Source organism: Vidua macroura, chromosome 8 (genome assembly GCF_024509145.1).
Source record: "Vidua macroura isolate BioBank_ID:100142 chromosome 8, ASM2450914v1, whole genome shotgun sequence".
Lineage (NCBI taxonomy): Eukaryota > Metazoa > Chordata > Aves > Passeriformes > Viduidae > Vidua > Vidua macroura.
The window spans coordinates 5,879,784-5,897,501 of NC_071578.1; the positions used below are offsets into that span (position 1 = coordinate 5,879,784).

General features: G+C 40.8%; 1 protein-coding gene across 1 annotated transcript in view; it reads left to right on the forward strand.

The window, feature by feature from the left end:
• The window catches only part of EIF3A (eukaryotic translation initiation factor 3 subunit A), a 28,970-nt gene extending 11,491 nt beyond the window's left edge, over positions 1 to 17,479 (forward strand). Inside the window, exons 10-22 of the mRNA XM_053983955.1 lie at positions 57 to 173; positions 577 to 762; positions 2,872 to 3,219; positions 3,458 to 3,562; positions 5,306 to 5,419; positions 5,701 to 5,823; positions 6,522 to 6,675; positions 7,608 to 7,792; positions 9,505 to 9,593; positions 12,045 to 12,862; positions 14,155 to 14,329; positions 14,754 to 14,923; positions 16,214 to 17,479. Coding sequence (XP_053839930.1) covers positions 57 to 173; positions 577 to 762; positions 2,872 to 3,219; positions 3,458 to 3,562; positions 5,306 to 5,419; positions 5,701 to 5,823; positions 6,522 to 6,675; positions 7,608 to 7,792; positions 9,505 to 9,593; positions 12,045 to 12,862; positions 14,155 to 14,329; positions 14,754 to 14,923; positions 16,214 to 16,455 — 2,826 coding nt within the window. The 3' untranslated portion in view covers positions 16,456 to 17,479. The remainder of the gene's footprint in view (positions 1 to 56; positions 174 to 576; positions 763 to 2,871; positions 3,220 to 3,457; positions 3,563 to 5,305; positions 5,420 to 5,700; positions 5,824 to 6,521; positions 6,676 to 7,607; positions 7,793 to 9,504; positions 9,594 to 12,044; positions 12,863 to 14,154; positions 14,330 to 14,753; positions 14,924 to 16,213) is intronic.
• The last annotated feature ends 239 nt before the right edge of the window (positions 17,480 to 17,718 follow it).

Consider the following 17,718-nt stretch of genomic DNA (forward strand, 5'->3'; position numbering starts at 1 on the left):
TACTTCTGATTTCTTTTCATTGAGGAAAAATACCTAATGTTTCTGTTCACATTCAGGTGGCCCAGATTTATCAAAGCATTGAGTTTGCTCGTCTGTGCACCCTGGTTCCTTTTGTGGATGCTTTCCAGCTGGAGCGTTGTATCGTGGATGCAGCCAGGCATTGTGACTTACAGGTGAGAGCTGCAGAAAGACTTTGTGTCATGTCTGGGTTCATGTGTATTGCATGTGATAAAAAGGAACTGGTTGACAATGTGGAGGAAGGGACAGGAATGATTTGTCTTTCAGTGCTCATTTCATTGAGCCATTGAAAGTTCAGCTTCTTCCAGTGATTTTGTTTTCGTCGTTGTTTGGATTGGTTTTTTTTCCTAAATCATAGAAATAAATCAAACCTTCATTGACAGTGCTATTTTTCTCTTACTAATTTGGCATTTCTCATAGAGTGGTACAGCAGAATTTTTTTTCAAGTAATTTCTGCGTAGAGCCTCTGACTCATGGTGGTCATAGGCAGAGCAGCAGAGAAATGGTTCAACAAAAAATACAATCCTTTTTCTTCCTTTTTTTTCTATTTTTGCAAAGGTTCGCCTTGATCACACAACCCGGACACTGAGTTTTGGTTCAGATTTGAATTACTGTACTAGAGAGGATGCTCCACTGGGCCCTCAGCTGCAGAGCATGCCTTCTGAGCAGATCAGAAACCAGCTGACTGCCATGTCCTCAGCTCTGGCTAAGGCTCTTGCAGTCATTAAGCCTCCTCACTTAATGGTAAGTCATTTAAAGTCTTAGGAGAGTGTTGACAAAGCTTATATTTTAATGAATGTGTTTACTCAGATTAGATGTACGTTTTACTTTCTCTTTTTTTTCAGCTTTGTGGTAGTCAGTTTTTTGTGCTTTTAAAGTAATTTGGTTTCTGGCCATAACCAAAATATGGCAAATGTACACAAGAGGCCTGAGTTTAAAGTTTCCAGTCTTGCAAATACCAGGTTTAGGATATAACAAATAATAACTGTCCTATACATGAGCCTAGGATTTGTTTAAAGTTTTGCATGCATTTTTGAAAATCCAAGAGCCTGCTTCATTTATTCCTCCTGGAGAAACTGCTGTTGTGAAAAACCTGGAATGCAGCTTTATAGAACAAAACATCCCACAGATCAGGAACTGACCTGTCTTTGTCACTTCTTTTTCTCCTCCCTGAAGCTCTTGGCTTCAAGGTCAGACTCACATTTCAGGTTTTCCAGAGCTCTGTAGCAACAAGGTGTAAATCAGTCTCACATTTCCAGCATGCTTTGGTCGTGGCAAGTTAAACCTTCACTTCTTTTACTAGAGCAGTGGTAATTTTTTCATTTGTTTTAGGTTTATGAAAGATTTCATAGCTAACACATCAGATATTTGTTCCGTAAGGAAAAAAGGCTGATAGCAATATGTCCATATTAGATTCTCTGCAGGTTGAAATACTAAGTAATATTCTTAAAATCTAAATGCAGAAAGTAGAACTGTATCATGACACCCAATGCTCACTTCCTTATGTTAACTTGACCATATATTAATGGTTTTATAGTGTTTAAGATAAAAATATTTCTGTATAGGTTTTCCCTTAAAAATATTTGATTAGTGATTGGTATTAGATTGTCATTTTGGAAGAAAAAGCATGCTTTAGCTGTCCATTTGTGGATAGAAATGGCAGTTAGTCTTGCACTTGACATGTTAGTACAGTTAGTAGCTGAATAAGTTGTAAATCCTCCTTATCTAACTTATTAGTGGTCATTACACTTCTGGAGAACAGTATCAAGGTTAATATCAATCTGTGTGGATAGAAAAGCTACAGAACAAGTTGATATCCTTTTTTCCTTCACTATTCAGGTCAAAACTTTCCACTTTTGTCATGTGCTTAAAAGCTTTTAGTTTGTCACATTTCTAATAATTCAGTAAATCATTAAATTTGTCTAAAGCTTTTTACTTTGGTGTTTCTAGCACCTCCATTTAGCTTTAAATGTGTACAGATCTGCAGCAAAGTTTGGATGTTTCAGTTTTTTTGCTGAATGCCCTAGAAGTGACAGGTTACTAAAAATATCCCTGTGGGTGCTCACATTTCAGGAGTAGCACGGCTGGGGGAGTGTGGGGAGCTGATTTGGGCTACAGAGTTTGGCTGGACTCATGGAAATGGGCAGCTCCCTGAGCTGGCTCAGTGACACCTCCTCGTGTGTACAGCATGAATGTCCACAAAGAACTGTGGGGGTGCTCTGGGAAATGCTGGGGGGTGGGAAGGCTGCTTAAAGAGCAGTCTGTGTTCTACTGTCTAGAAGCCTAGAGTTTTTTATAAGGTAATGAAAATGGTTTTAAATACAATGTTTAAGTTGTTGACTTGTTTTTTAAACATCTCACAGATAGTGTTTTGTGTCAATTAGGATACATTTTTCTTCTATTAATGTGTGGAAAATTACAAAACTTTAAAAGAACAAAGCAGCTTTGGTGTGAAATACAGTACATGTGGTGATATGCTTGCAAACACATACAGAGACAAACAAGGTTGGCCCACACACTCATTGCAGTTAAAGATTTCAGTATCAGTAACATTTGGGTCTACAATATTTTTGGACTGAAAAAGTCAAACTGTCATACCCAAGCCATGTTGCAGAATATTGTCTTTTACAGACAACGTTCTCCATGTGCACATGATTCTGGGCAGTTGGAACTGCCTGGGATGCCACTTGGATGAGTGATTAGTTTTGCCACTACAGCTGTATTTCCATTCAGTTGGCCAGTGTGGAGAATAGAATTAACTTTGCATTTTCCCTTGAGAAGCATTTGCTTTGCTTACTGCCTTTTTAAAGAGGGACTGTTTACATCATTGTCTTATTCTCAATTTAAATCCAGCAAGAGAAGGAAGAACAGCATCAGCTGGCAGTCACTGCCTTCCTAAAAAATTCCAGGAAGGAGCATCAGCGTATCCTTGCACGCCGTCAAACCATAGAGGAGAGAAAGGAGCGCCTGGAAAGTTTGAACATCCAGCGTGAAAAGGAAGAGCTGGAACAACGGGAAGCAGAACTGCAAAAAGTCCGGAAAGCTGAGGAGGAGAGGCTGCGCCAGGAGGCAAAGGAGAGGGAGAAGGAGCGGATCCTGCAGGAGCATGAGCAGATCAAAAAGAAAACTGTTCGGGAGCGCTTGGAGCAGATTAAGAAGACTGAACTGGGAGCCAAAGCATTTAAAGATATTGATATTGAGGTAGGGGGTTTATTGTTGCAGTGGGGAGTTATTTTGTTATTTCAGTGTTACATTGCTGGGCTGCCTGAGTTTCATAGGTTTGTACTGCAGCTGGTCTTACAGTCTCTCTTAAAAATAAGGCAATTAAGTAAACTTAAGTTCTGGGTTTGGATGGGACCTTTTTTACCTGGGAGAGTAAAGACCACCTTTTGTGGGAGTTTTTTCTCCTTTTTATATTGATAACTTTACTTGGTTGTAGGATCTTGAAGAGTTGGATCCTGACTTTATTATGGCTAAACAAGTGGAACAGCTGGAAAAAGAAAAGAAGGAACTTCAGGAACGACTGAAGAATCAGGAGAAAAAGGTACAAAGTAGGAAGGGTAAAAATGTCCATACAATTTTTTTTAGTGAATATGATCTGTGTATACACACATATATATAATACTGGTGCTGGAAATGTTTGAAACTAAAGAAGAAAAGTAATGTGTTATATACCAGTTGGGTCTCTAATTTCCATGCAAAATCTGTTCTAGTTAATGGAGTTGATTTGAAAAAGGATCCTTAAGCTGGATGTGAACTGAGTCTTAGTTGGGAAGACTTATAATGAAAAAATGTTCAGAACAGGTTAAATGTTCAGAGAAGGAGAGACCATGACAGAGAAGTGAAATTAATGAACAGTGTTAGTCCTCACTGAAAGAGAGGAAACTCCACTGCTAGAGCCCTTCTAGATGGCAGAAAAGGATCTGTCTGAAACATGGGTAGCTATAAAAGTGTGAGAAATGTGTTGTAATAATAGAAGCATATGACCTGGGAAAGGTGGAACTCAGCCAGGGCTTCCTGCTGTATTCAGGAATGAAACAGGGGTTCTATAGTACAGTTGGTGATTCAGGTCACTTAAAACTGGTTTGAAGGAAAATGGCAAGTAGAAAGTGGCAGGTTAGTTAAAAAGGTTCCAGTGAGGATCTTGAGCACTGCAGGCCTGTAAAGCTGTTGCTTACACTGGATGGAGGAGCAGAAAATACATTAACAGTAGAATTAGTAGTCACCTGAATGAATATGATCCACCTGGAAAAGTCAGCACAGCTTCTATGAAAGGAATGTTAGCAAGGTTCCTCTTAGAGTTCTCTGAAGCTGTCAAAGCAAACATATGACTAAGGCTGATCTGATGGGTGCAACTAAGTTGGATTTCAAAAAAAAAAAACCTTTTTCCAAAGCTCTTCACAAAAAACCCCAACTTTGTAGCGTGACAAAAGAAAGTCTTTGAATTATGTTCTGGTTAGATAGATTTAAAAACTTTATAGAGGGGAGGCTGGGAACAGAATCCCTCAGTCTTTGGCTTTACATATGAAATGATGGGCTTCAAACTTAACATTCTTTGCCAGCAGTGAGAACTTGGTTCTTCTGAATTTTGAGCACTGTCTGCAGTTCTGGTCTCCTTATGTCTAAAAGGATGTGGTTGAACTGGAAGTTTGACAGGAGCCCAACAAGAATTATCAGTGATGCAGATTGGCTTCTGTGGGAGAAATGTCTTTGTAAAATAGTACCCCTCTGACAGATTTCTAGAGAGAGGATGTGGTGCCAGTCTGTAAGAGTGTACGTGTTGTAAGAGCTGATGGTGGGAGCAGTTGTTCTTGCACAAGGGGTAGTGGAGTGAGAAGGATCAAATGAAGGCAGCAGGAGCCATGTTCAGAGCTGTTTGTAGGTAGAAGTTGGATCTTCATGCTGTGACCACAGACATGCAGGAGTTCTTTCCAAAGTACATTGTTGTGTATTAAAAGCTTTGAGTTTGGAAGGACAAGAGAGGAAATCCACTATTTAAAATATAAGAATACTTCCAACACAGAAAATGCTGGGAGCTGAAAATGAATGATGTTGAGAGAGAACTGTGATGTGCCTGTCTCCATTCCTGCATCCTTGCCTGGGAGTGCATGTAGTTAGTTGCCAGTGGTAGAGGCAGATTCTTGGTTAGGTTGACCTTAGATGGTCCAGTGTGGTTGTTGCTCTTTTGCCATAATATATCAGAAATATATATTTCTGGAGAAGTCTCCAGAAATGAGGGATTTATGTGTGCATTATGTCACACTGAAGATGTGTTATCTTTACTCAGATTGACTACTTTGAAAGAGCGAAGCGCTTGGAAGAAATTCCTTTAATAAAGACTGCCTATGAGGAACAAAGAGTGCATGATATGGAGCTGTGGGAGCAACAGGAAGAAGAAAGGGTAAGAATTTTTTGTTCAGTTGATAAGGTGCATTAGCAATGCATGAAAAATAATGTTTGCACTGTTTTCTTTTTCCCAGCTCTTTCCAAAAAACAAAGAAAGATTGAAATCTTTACACAAATTCACACATTGTTAGCTTTGTGATTTCACTGTTTCAGTGGACAGCAATTTCTTCTATCTTTGCTCCGAAAGGGGAAGAGAAAATTTTTCCTTCTAGTGGCTGGAGTAGATTGAATCCAAATGTATAGTGAAGTTATACTTTGTATATTTTCTGTTTTCAGATCACCACCCTGCAGCTGGAGCGTGAGAAAGCCCTTGAGCACAAGAGCAGACTCTCCAGGATGTTGGAGGATAGAGATTTGTTTGAAGCTAGGCTCAAGGCATCACGACGAACAGTTTATGAGGTACATGAGATGAGGCATTGCTAACAAAGTACACCCCTAAAGTGAGGAGCTAAAACTGACCCAGGGATTCTTCATGAAACTAGAAATTAGTATTTAAAATGGTCCAGAACTATGGAATTGCTTTTTTTTTTCTGCTTTGGCTTTTAAATTCAATTTTGTGCACCCGTTCCTAGGTATTATCACTTAAAATTTTTGTCAGTTTCTGGAATAGCTTATATGGAAAATAAAAGAGGGGCAAAATGTTTATTTCAGTACAGCTATTAGTAAGGGATCACTGGGTGTCACATAGGCAGGCACTAAAAACGGGCTTTACCAAAAAAAAGCAGGAGAGGTGTTATGTTAATATAATTTAGTAATTGCATATGATTCTTTGCAATAATAGGGATAATTTTGGGTAATACGTTTTAGGTACAGATAAATTATTATTTTGGCAGTTCCTTTCTGAAAAAGCAGATAAAGTTCTAATACTGTGTATGATGATTTGATTGTATCTTTCTTCTACACTGGAGTATATTCTTTTATCCAAAATCAATTACAGAAGAGGTTGACATGGCAAGCATGTAATTTTTCAGTGCAGCAGAATTAATATGTTGCAGTTGTTTCGAGTTTTCTGTGTAGCTTTATTTAACAATTGTGTAACTGCCTAGCTGTCAGACATTGCAGTTTTGGTGTTCTGAGGTGTATTGTTGGTATTTCAGGATAAACTCAAGCAGTTCCAGGAGCGGTTGGCAGAGGAGAGGCGGAACCGTCTGGAGGAACGCAAGAAGCAGCGCAAAGAGGAGAGACGCATCACTTACTACAGGGAGAAGGAGGAGGAGGAGCAAAGGCTACGGGAGGAGCAGCTGCTTAAAGGTGTGATTGAGAATGTGACTACTTCATCCTCTGCATCCTTGAGCCTTCCCATTTTGTAACACAGCTAGTGTCTGGTTTTCCTGTTTCACAAGATGGGAGGAAGCCTTCATCTTCAGTTGTCGCACCTTCCTTGCTTACCTGTGTAGCATAGACAGGAAGGTAAAGCTTTGTAGTTCCTAGATATGAGTGAAGGAAGAATTAAAGTAAGGGAGGCTAATGAAAAAGATGAGTCTTTGATTTTAGCCTGTAGTTGGAGTTCTGGCCACTTGTTTGTGTACATCTTAAAGAGAAAAGAAGGTTGGTGTCAACCCAAGAACTCTGAAGTTGTAAACTATTCCCACACCTTTCTTTGTGAGTTGTTTTGTCTGATAGCCCTAATAGCCTCTTTCAGGGCTTTAGAGGAGAAGTGGTGGTTGGCAAACTGCAGGATGAATTTCTGCCCTATTTGTAAATTGTAGGGTAAAGATTTTATGTATCAGAGTTAATCACAATGCAGTATTTAAAAAACAACAACAACTGAAGCAGTCATGAATATCAAATTTCTGACAGAGCTGATTTTTTTGTCGGACGCTTTCTAAGGAAGAGATCCTCTACCATGTTTGAGGTAGTTGGTGATATTTTAGTTGCTATAGTTATGGTCTGTACTGAATTAACATACAGGTATTGGAGCTTTTTCTTTCTTACTAGCTGTTCAAGATGTCTCATTAATGGATGTATCAGGGGTCCTTTTCCTATTGCTTTTGAGTTAGGCGACTTGCAAAAAACGGGTTTTGTGGTTAGCTAAACCCATCATATGAAATGTTTGTCTTTTAAATGTTCAGTTTTTATAGAGTCTGAGGGGAGAGATTGTATTGTGTAACCCCTCTGTGGATACAGCAAAGTAATAGAATTCGTGTTGGTAATACGTTCTCTGTGTGTTTCCAACTGTGCAGAGCGTGAGGAGAAGGAGCGCATCGAGCGCGAGAAGCGCGAGCAGGAGCAGCGGGAGTACCAGGAGCGAGTCAAGAAACTGGAGGAACTGGAGAAGAAAAAACGTCAGCGAGAAATGGAGATAGAGGAGAGGGAGCGCCGCCGAGAGGAAGAAAGGAGGGGTCTGGACGACCCATTTTCAAGGAAGGTGGGTAATTCCTGCAGGTTTGTTTCTTTCTAACTGCTCCTTCTTCAGTAGTTTATTTGAAATAAGGTGTTAGCATTGCAAAGTCATAGGTTGGTTTGTTTAATCAGTTAGTTAGAATGTGAGTGGCTAATTTCATAGTTAAATTACTGTCACTTAGTTTCAGCTCACTATCAGGATCTGGAATCTCTAGTTTAGCAATAAAGTAAAATAAAGAAACTACCTGAAAGCTAAGATTGCCAAGCTGTTTAAAAACTAAATTAGTAAAGACTAAAATGAATATTGGACAAAATTTTCTTTAATACAAAAAGAAGGAAAACTGTTGGAAGCTAGTGTAGTGACTCATGCAAAAGTCAGAAATTCAAGTGGATAATGGAGGAAAGTCCCCCCCAGATTAAACATAAAAGCATAGTTTTGTATTTTTAAAGAAATGTGTAATAACATAAAACCATGATGTGTGTGCAACTTTCTCTTTACAAATATAACTTGGGTTGGGAGAACTCATTACCCCAACCCAACAGGAAATAACAAAAGTTACTTGGAAATGTTTAATGGTTTAAAAGAATGTAACTAAGTACCATAGGCCTTGTACACTCCCAGTTTTTCAGAACTTACCATTCAAGAGAATTAGTTTTAAATTTCATCCCCTACAGCCTTTCCCTTTGTTTAATACATATTTCATTGTGTAATACCATGAAGATAAGTTATCAGGTTGTATAAATTGTTTTGACAGTCTGTCAAGTAAATAATCATGATGGGTGTTTTTCACATAAGAGGTCTCCTGTCTGTGGGCACTTGAGTATATGGAGAAGCTGGCTCAGGTTCTGAGGGAGATACCTGTATCACTCCAGAAATTCCATTTGCAGTTTTGGGATTCTTTGCTCACCGTTGTTATTTGGAGTCATTTCTAAAGCATTTAAGGAGACAGACTAGTGGAGATGCAAGATGTTGGTTAACCCATATTGACAAATAACACTTTTCAAAGAGGGGTTTAAAACTGGAATACCCTTCTTATGAAGAGGTTGTGTGATTATGTGAAATCAGATATTTTGGATAGTTTAGCTAACTAGTTTCTTGTGGTGGAATTAAGGCATAAAAATTCATTTAAATGGTTTGTCTGGCAATGGAGAGAGACATTTTAACTTTTTTAAAAAAAAATACAGATTGACTATTGCTCTGCCCTGCAACATGTGTGAATCACTAGTATCTCACCTCTTCTGAGCACTGAGGTATTGGGAACAAAATTGTCCTTGCCACAGAGAGCTTTCAGTGCATTCAGTTACATTTCCTGGTGAGATCAGAAAGCACAAAGGCAAATAATTACTTAAGTTCATTCCTGTTGTCATAAGCCCCCAGGAAAGGTGAAACTGTTAGAACTTCCCTTTTTTTGTCAACAGGTAGTGGCTGTGGCTGACTGTAGCTGTTGTTCAATTGTTCATACACTTCTCATAAACTTTTTAGTGTATGTGCATATATCCTACCCTGCAGGTATAGTATGTGGCCCAAGGGGAACCATGTTTTTGTTTGAACTGCAGCAGAAACAATAAAGTCAGTTAAAACCATACTTTAGTTACTCAAACTCCTGATAGTTCTGTGTTCTGCAGTGTGACAAGTGATTTTTTTAATGACATAACATGCTCAAGAGTAAATTATATGTTGAAAATCTTCATTTTAAACATTCAAAGAGAATGTTCCTAATTTTTTTCGACATGCAGGAATCTCGTTGGGGTGACAGGGAGTCGGAAAGCTCCTGGAGAAGAGGAGGGGAGCCGGAATCTGAATGGCGTCGAGCACCAGTGGAGAGGTAATCAGGGGCTGCCAGACCTGTTATATTGGGATCAAAGTATGGAGGCTCCCATTTTGGTGCTACTGCTAAAGCTGCACTAGCTGAGTAATATCTCATGCCTCTACACCTCTGAATGCTACCTTCTATTAAAAAGTTGCTTTGCAAGGATCTCAGAATGAGAGAGGTTTTATCTTGGAACCATGCTCAGATAACATTCCTGTTTTATTTGGCTTAGATATGTGAAGGCAAGCAGACATCTTCTGTGTGTGATAAACAACTTGCTTCCTTAGATTCCTTTTTAAATTAACAACTTCTCTCCCACTCAAACATTGGTGTCAGTTCTGTAAATACAGAATGGAGAAGGATGATGAGCAAATACAGAGTTCCTGGATGATGAAATTCTGAGATTTTCCATTTAGAAAACGGATAGTAACTATGCTAGTCCCAGAGTAAGTCACAGAGCAGAAAACACATGCCATAAATTAAAGGTCTGAAGAGCTGTACTGAACAAGGGAGGGATAGATTTCTGAAGGAAGAATATTATGAATGTACTTTGAACTTAAAAAAAAAAATCCACACTTGTTTACATTTATTTTGGCTATGTTCACTAATAATGAAAACTGTTTATACAGTTGTAGAAAACAAGATTTTTAACATTTGTCTTTCTGCTTCACATCAGGATGAACTGTAGCTAAAAATATTTCTGATGCTGCACATCTAGTTGTTCTTAAAAGCCTGTGCTGATGGAGATAACGCTGCTGATTCCAATTGGCAGTATGTTTTATTGCTTAATTAGCCTTGCAGGTAGATAGATTTTTGTAAATGTCTGACCCTCATTTCCAGTACAGCAATTTAAATCCATTACTGCTTACTCTGACTCCAGTGGAAGCAAATTTATTGACTCTTTCTCTCTCTAGCAATATCTTAGAATGTTTTAGAAGGGTGTGATCTCTCTATAAACAAAATAGAATTCCATCTTTCCTTAAAAGCTGTGTTGCCATTCCTGGTAGTGATCCACTTTGTCATGAACTGCAGAATCTAAAAATTGGATGAAACTGCTTTGTGAAGCCTTTCACTACACATACATTGCATAAGCTGTGGTGTCCCATCCCTGGAAATGTTCCAGGCCAGGTTGGACAGGGCTTGGAGCAACCTGGGATAGTGGAAGGTGTCCCTGCCCATGGCAGGGGGTGGAATGAGATGATCTTCAAGGTCTCTTCCAACCCAAACCATTCTGTGATTTTCTGAAGTGTTTAATGCACGCACTTGTATGCTTCAATGGATTTGTTTTTTTCCACACAGAGTGATGCAGCTTGTCTTAGTTATTCTTCATTCAACTTTTCTAGAGATTGATTAGAGGAGAAGTAGTTTAAAAGTAATAGTTTAAAATTAGATTTAAAAATCCTAAGATCCTGAGACAGTGCCTGAATTAATTAAATACTTGTTCATCTGATAAACATTATAACCATTCTTCCACATGTCTTTTATGGTAAAATAATCAGATTTTTCAAAGGGGAAGATTATCCAATTTGAGTCTAAATGGAAATTAACAATCTCCATGTCTTGGTATTTACCTCACAGATCAATGATAATTTCATTCTCCCTTATTCTTCCAAACCCAGGAAATGCACTGCTTGAAATTCCTCAAAATTCTTGAGACTCTGAATTGTCACAAACTGTTTTCTCTTTGTTCACCTGTTCAAGTCAGTCCTACATCTGCTGTTTTGTAGCAAGTTATTGCTGTTTTTTTGTTTACATTTTAGTAGCATAGTGGATTTCTAACCCTTGAGGTGTTCTTTCTGTTGTGTTTTGGTTTGGGTTTTATTTTTTTTAAATCCATGAGATTCAACCGCAGTGCAGCTTCTCTTCTCCTGCCAAGAAGCAGCTACCAGTACATTTCTGTGATGTTCTATTTCTTGTTTCTTTTTTTTTTTTTTTTTTTTTTTTTTTATTGCTGAGGAAGTTTAATTTCCTGAAATAAAGAAATTAATTTGGTGACAAAAACAAGGTCTGTGGTCTAAATGTATGTTTAAAAAATCTTGTAGACAGCAGACTTAATGGTGTGTACCGCTGGCATGTGCTTGGAGAGGGGGGATACTTAATTGATGGTTGTGGGGTTTTTTAATATTGATATGTTCAGACTTAGATCAAATTTGCCAAATCAGGCTTGGTGTAGAAGCCAACCCTCTTCTCTGTGGTGTTGCAGTAGATAACCAACAGAGGACTGTCCAGACTAGTTTGGAAGATAAACTGCTCAGTCTTTACTGAAGCTGTAGGGACTGTGACCTACAGCTTTCCCATAGCAATGAAGGGCATTAAAAGGTGCATTTTGAAACTGCACACCTCATGTGTGGAGCCACTCATCAAGTGGGTGCGGTCAGAAATGGCTTTGGGGGGTTTGATGCTGTTGATGTAAAGCTTTTCTGGATGTCACCTTCCACTTCTCACTCGTTCCCTGTGGTTTTACAGAGACTGGCGTCGAGGAGATCCAAGAGAAGATGAACGGCCGTTCCGACGCGGGGATGATCTGCCCAGGCGAGGGGATGATCTGCCCAGGCGTGGACCTGCAGATGAAAAGGAGCGTCCTCCAGAATCAGCAGAGGACAGGCCACCTAGACGGGAAGGGGACGAGGACAGGCCTCCGAGGCGAGAAGGGGATGAGGACAGGCCCCCCAGACGTGGCTTGGATGAGGACAGGCCGCCACGGCGTGGTTTGGATGATGACAGAGGAAGCTGGCGAGCTGCAGATGATGACAGGGGTCCCAGACGTGCCCTGGATGATGACAGGCCCCCCAGACGTGCCCTGGATGATGACAGGCCCCCCAGACGTGTCCTGGATGATGACAGACCCCCCAGACGTGCTCTGGATGATGACAGACCACCCAGACGTGCCCTGGATGACGACAGGCCCCCCCGGCGCGGTTTGGACGATGACAGAGGCAGCTGGCGCGCGGCGGATGACGACAGAGGGCCCCGGCGCGGGCTGGATGATGACCGGCCGCCCCGGCGGGCTCTGGATGAGGACAGGCCCCCCAGGCGTGGGCTGGATGATGACAGGGGCAGCTGGCGGGCTGCAGATGATGACAGGGGGCCCCGGCGCGGGCTGGATGATGACAGAGGGCCCCGGCGCGGGCTGGATGACGACAGGATGGCCCGGCGGGATGACGACAGGGGACCCTGGCGGAACGCGGATGATGACAGGCTCTCCAGGAGAGATGATGACAGGGGCCCGTGGCGTGGCGGTGAGGACTCAAGGCCAGGTCCTTGGAGACCATTTGGTAAACCAGGTAAAACATAGAAATATAATAATCCTCCCTCCAAAGTGTGTGTTGTCCTCATAGATAGTGGATGTAACATACTTGATGCCAGAGGTGGGAGAATCAGCTCTGAAAACATCTAGATTAATGAGGCTAATGAGGACAGTCCTCTACTTAGTATAATCAAACATTTTCATTTGGCTGAATTAAAAATAAATCGCTTGTCTGGAAGATACGTTGATGGTCACACACTTAACACTGGTCACTTCCCTGTGTGCAAAACCAAAATAGACAAATTGAATGCTCTGCTGGGAGCATTCTCACTAGATTAGCACACCTTGGACTCTTTCCCTACCCCTTCCATGTGTCTGAAGTTAATCTCCTTCTAAAGGAGGATTTTGATACTTCATTCAAGTGGGTGTGGTTTTGATAAGCCCTTTCTCTATATACAGAGATAACGTTTTTAACATTCCCTTTTTGTTTTTAACCCTTTCTGAAAGTCCTGCTTAGAGCAGAGCTTGGATTAGATGACCTTCTGAAGTCTCTTAAAATCTGAATTACCCTATTCTTGTATTGTTTATTTCTATTCTTAAGTGTCGTTGATGGTGTCTAGAGCTGTTTCTGATTCTTTTCAGAACTGTTGATGACATTTGAATGTTAGATATGATTTTGATTTCCTGGTTCTTTCCACTTACATATTGGCACGCACCATGTCAGCTTTCATGGACACTAATTATAGAATCTGAACCTTTAGAAAACTTAGTATAAATATCAAAACCTGCACTCCAGTTTTTCCTATTTAAAACCAAAGCAGGCTACATAATGAAGAACTCCCATTCATAAATAACTGAGCAGTATTGCAGAGTGCACTGTGTTAAGTGGATGATAGCAAAAGTCACGTTTTAAAGTAGTGCTTTAAAAAGCAGTGAGTTCTTTAAAAATCTGCTTCCTTAAAATCTCCTCACTTGTGGATTTTCACAAAGGAATCTGCTGTCTGAGCTACACCCTTTGCTTCTTCTTGCACTTGTTTTGCACCAGACCCTTGTGGTTTCTGGCTGAAAACTGCAGGGTGCAGCCGGCTCTGCTGGACTGTTCCAGGCAGCCCTGACATGAGGTGTGCATTACTGGCTTTACCTTTAGCAGCTTGCACAGTGTTTTCTCTGTGGCTCCCACATGCAAACTTCTTACAAACATCTCAAGTTGGATCTTCAGGAGTCAGAACTTGAAGAACCAGTTTCTGTGATGGAAGTAAAGGGTGCATTGTCTACAAGAGAGATCAGAGGTCAGTCACAAACTCCTTTGACTGTGTTTCTTTTTTACAGGGGGGTGGAGAGAACGAGAGAAGGCTCGTGAGGACAGCTGGGGCCCTCCCCGAGACTCCAGACCTTCAGGAGACCGTGAATGGGATCGAGACAAAGATCGGGATGAAAACGAGAAGGAGCGGGAATTCGACAGGGAGAGAGATTTTGATCGAGACGATCGTTTCAGGCGTCCCAGGTCTGACTGCTCTGTTTAAGTACTTCTAGAATGTTTCTGCAAAAAGAAAAAAGGGCCCTGCTGATACAGAAATAACGTGGAATTGCTGAGTGAAAGGAACACTGGTTAGTTTGTGTGAAACTAAGCGCTTTAGGGCAGCAAGTGGATAGGGGCATTTTGGGGCCTTCTTGGTTTGTTATTTTTAGGATGATATCTGTTTACAGGAGGAATTCCAAAATGCTTAAAATGCTTTTAAATTTTTCTTTTTAACCTATTATCAAGAGAATTCCATGTTAGGCTCCAGAAAAACAAAACCAATTTTGGAAGTATGTTAAATAGACACCCACTGGGTCTGTAAATATCCGTGCTGTGATTTATTACTGCTCCTTTCCATAGCAAAGATAAAAATCCTAACATTTAGCTTTTATGTTTTGCGTGGCCAAAGGGATGACGGCGGTTGGAGGAGAGGGCCAGCTGAGGAAACTTCCAGCTGGAGAGATTCAAGTCGTCGTGAGGAGTGGGACAGAGGTGGTCGTGACATGAGAGACCGACGTGGCGACGACAGGGAGCCGCCCCTCAGGAGAGGACCACCCCTCCGATCCGAGCGGGAAGAGCGTAGGTTCATTTCAGTGTCCCTAAAGTCCTTCATCCAGCACAGAGCCTCCCTCTTCCTGACACTGCTGGGAGGGGGTCACATGGGAATAGTGGGAATAGGTTATATTTTCAGCCTGTATTTAAACCGCCTTTCCATAAACAAAATAATAAAAAGCACCTTTGGCATAATTGAGAATTCTTCAGGGAATTTTAACTATTTGTAGTTGTGTTCTTTTCCATCTTAGTAGCATTTCACATCTACAGTAGGAGGATAACATTTCAAGTATGCACTTGTCATAGGATTGTGTTCTGGGTGCATGTAGTCCTTGTGTTCAGATTATCAAGACAGACATCTCAGAAAGTAGTTTCTGGCCCTTTCCTTAAAACCATTAAAATGTGACAGAAATATTTCTGAATGAGGGTTTCACACTATTAATGGTATTAATTTTGATGACAGACCTATATTAATTTTGTCTATTTATTAATCCTTTGCTGTATTCTAAAAATACAGTAACAGCAAACCCATTTAGCCTGGTGGGACCACCACATCTTCCAATTCTGGCATTCTTACCTTCAGGATCTCATTTTGTCTCTGCCCCAAATGTGGGTGTTCCTGCACTTGGGAACAGGCTGGCACAGAACATGGCATCAAACACAGGAGTGCTGCTTGCAGAAAGGCAGAGTGTTCTCAGTGTGGAGATTTTTCTTTTTAATGTATCAATAAGTTCTGGGATTTGATTTCTTGGCATCTGCCACAGCTTTGTTCACATACAGCTGGGGCAGAACTGAACAGTTTTTCATATAGTAACGGGTGGTGGATGCTGTTACCAGTAGACTCATGTAATTCAGTACTATTTTATCTCTGATTCCAGTGGGCTGAAGAGCAATTTCCTGTCTTTCAATAACAGCCTAAACATTTTCCACAGATGTTTTTAAGTCAGGATTTTTGTTTTCAGGGTTCAGTCATTTCTAAGGAGACACTTTTGTGATTTTAATTCTGTTAATATAAGAATATATTTTTACACCATAAAACCACGTACATCAGTAGAACATTCTTACTGCAGTTACTGTGTTTTAAAGATGACACTCGGCTTGCTCACCACAATCCCAAACCTGAGAAGAGGTTTGGGTAGTTCTGCTGTTACTTTCCTATGAAATTTAAACGTGTATTTGGCCGTTGCCATCGAATTCCCTGTTGGCAGGGCTGAGGATCAGTAAATCCCACTGCCAGGGTCGGGGCTGTTTGTTGGAACTCTCGCAGGCTGCTGCTGGAGCGTGACTGAGTTGTTTTTCTTTTTCCCCGTGCCGTAGCGAGCTCGTGGCGACGCGCTGACGACAGGAGGGAAGAGCGCGGGGAGGAACGGGAACCGGCGCGGCGGTCGGCCCCTGCTCCTGCTGCTCCTCCAGCTTCTGCTCCCCCAGCAGCATCCAAAGAGCGGGAAAGGGACGGCGAGAAGGAGAAAGGATCCTGGAAACCAGAGAAGGAGCGTGAGCCCGTACGCCGCACTAAAAACGAGACAGATGAAGAAGGGTGGACCACTGTACGACGTTAAGTGGGAATCACAGAGTTTAACCAATGTTTTAGCTTTGATTTGATCGAATCCACAGATTATATTTGTGCTTATAAACATTCTGAATTGGAATTCTTTAACCGATGTTTTGAGGTAACATGAAAGCATGAATTACTTACTCATATAGATTGATCATGCGCAAAACTCACAGCAGAAGGTTGGAAATTGAATGCCAGTTTTTTGAGATTTCAAATGATGCTTGTTTCATGGGTCATTTGTTGCTGAAATAAAAAAAAGCAAGTCCAACAGCTGTCTTCAGCACAGCTTCTCTTTGGCACCAAAAACAGGCTGCCCTTTTTATTTTTAGTCTTTCTTAGTTTGGAATGGGGTATTATTGTCACAGGACATGCATTTGAAAACACCTCTGTTCACACAGTGAAATTATTGAAAAACAGTGCTAAAAGAATTTGCATAATTAACCAAAAAGTAGAAAAGCCCTCTTTTACAAAGATACTTTGGAGGGCAGGCGGTTTCTGAGATATTTTATCACTATCTAAATTCGGTAAGTTGTTTAAATTGGAATTGAATACAATAAACATTGTGAATTAGCTACACTGGGATATTTTCTGTAGATTTACTTGAATCCATAATGCCTCTGAGGCCACTTTGCAGTCATTGTTCCAGTAATGTACACACTGCTGCAGTGTACAAATCAAACTTGCAGCTTTTACAATTTGTGTTTTGGTAAGCATATGGCTATGTACTTTCTGTTGCCAATATCACAACTGCTTTCTCCATTACTGGATAATTCATGCCTTTCAAGGATTTATAAATATTTGTCATATTTAAAATGTGTGGTTTTGGAGAAATTGTTCAATTTTCCCCCCAATTCTTTGTCTTCAGGGTCAATTCTTTCCCTTTCCAAAACAGTGATTTGTAGTAGTGGCTGTGTTGACTTCAAAGCTGGGGTGCAGTAACAACAAGGAACAATCTGGTCACACTGAAGCCAACACAGAACTTGCTGCTGTGTGTTTCTTCAATGATAAATAAACAAGTTAAGGAATTAGCTGCTGCAGTGTCTTTGACTTTTTAGTGAGTCCTGCACCATGTGTTCATGCAGAACAGCTGTTGGACAACCATTTTCTGTTCTCAGACCTGTTCTGTACCAGCTGAAGGAGAAGGTGAGAACACCTGGGCTGGTTTCTCCCTGAGAAACCTGGTGTGTGAACAGAAGTTGTAATACTCCTCTTGTCCTTTTCTGTGTTATCCAGGGCCAGTAGTTTTTTTTTTTTGGGAAAACTTGCT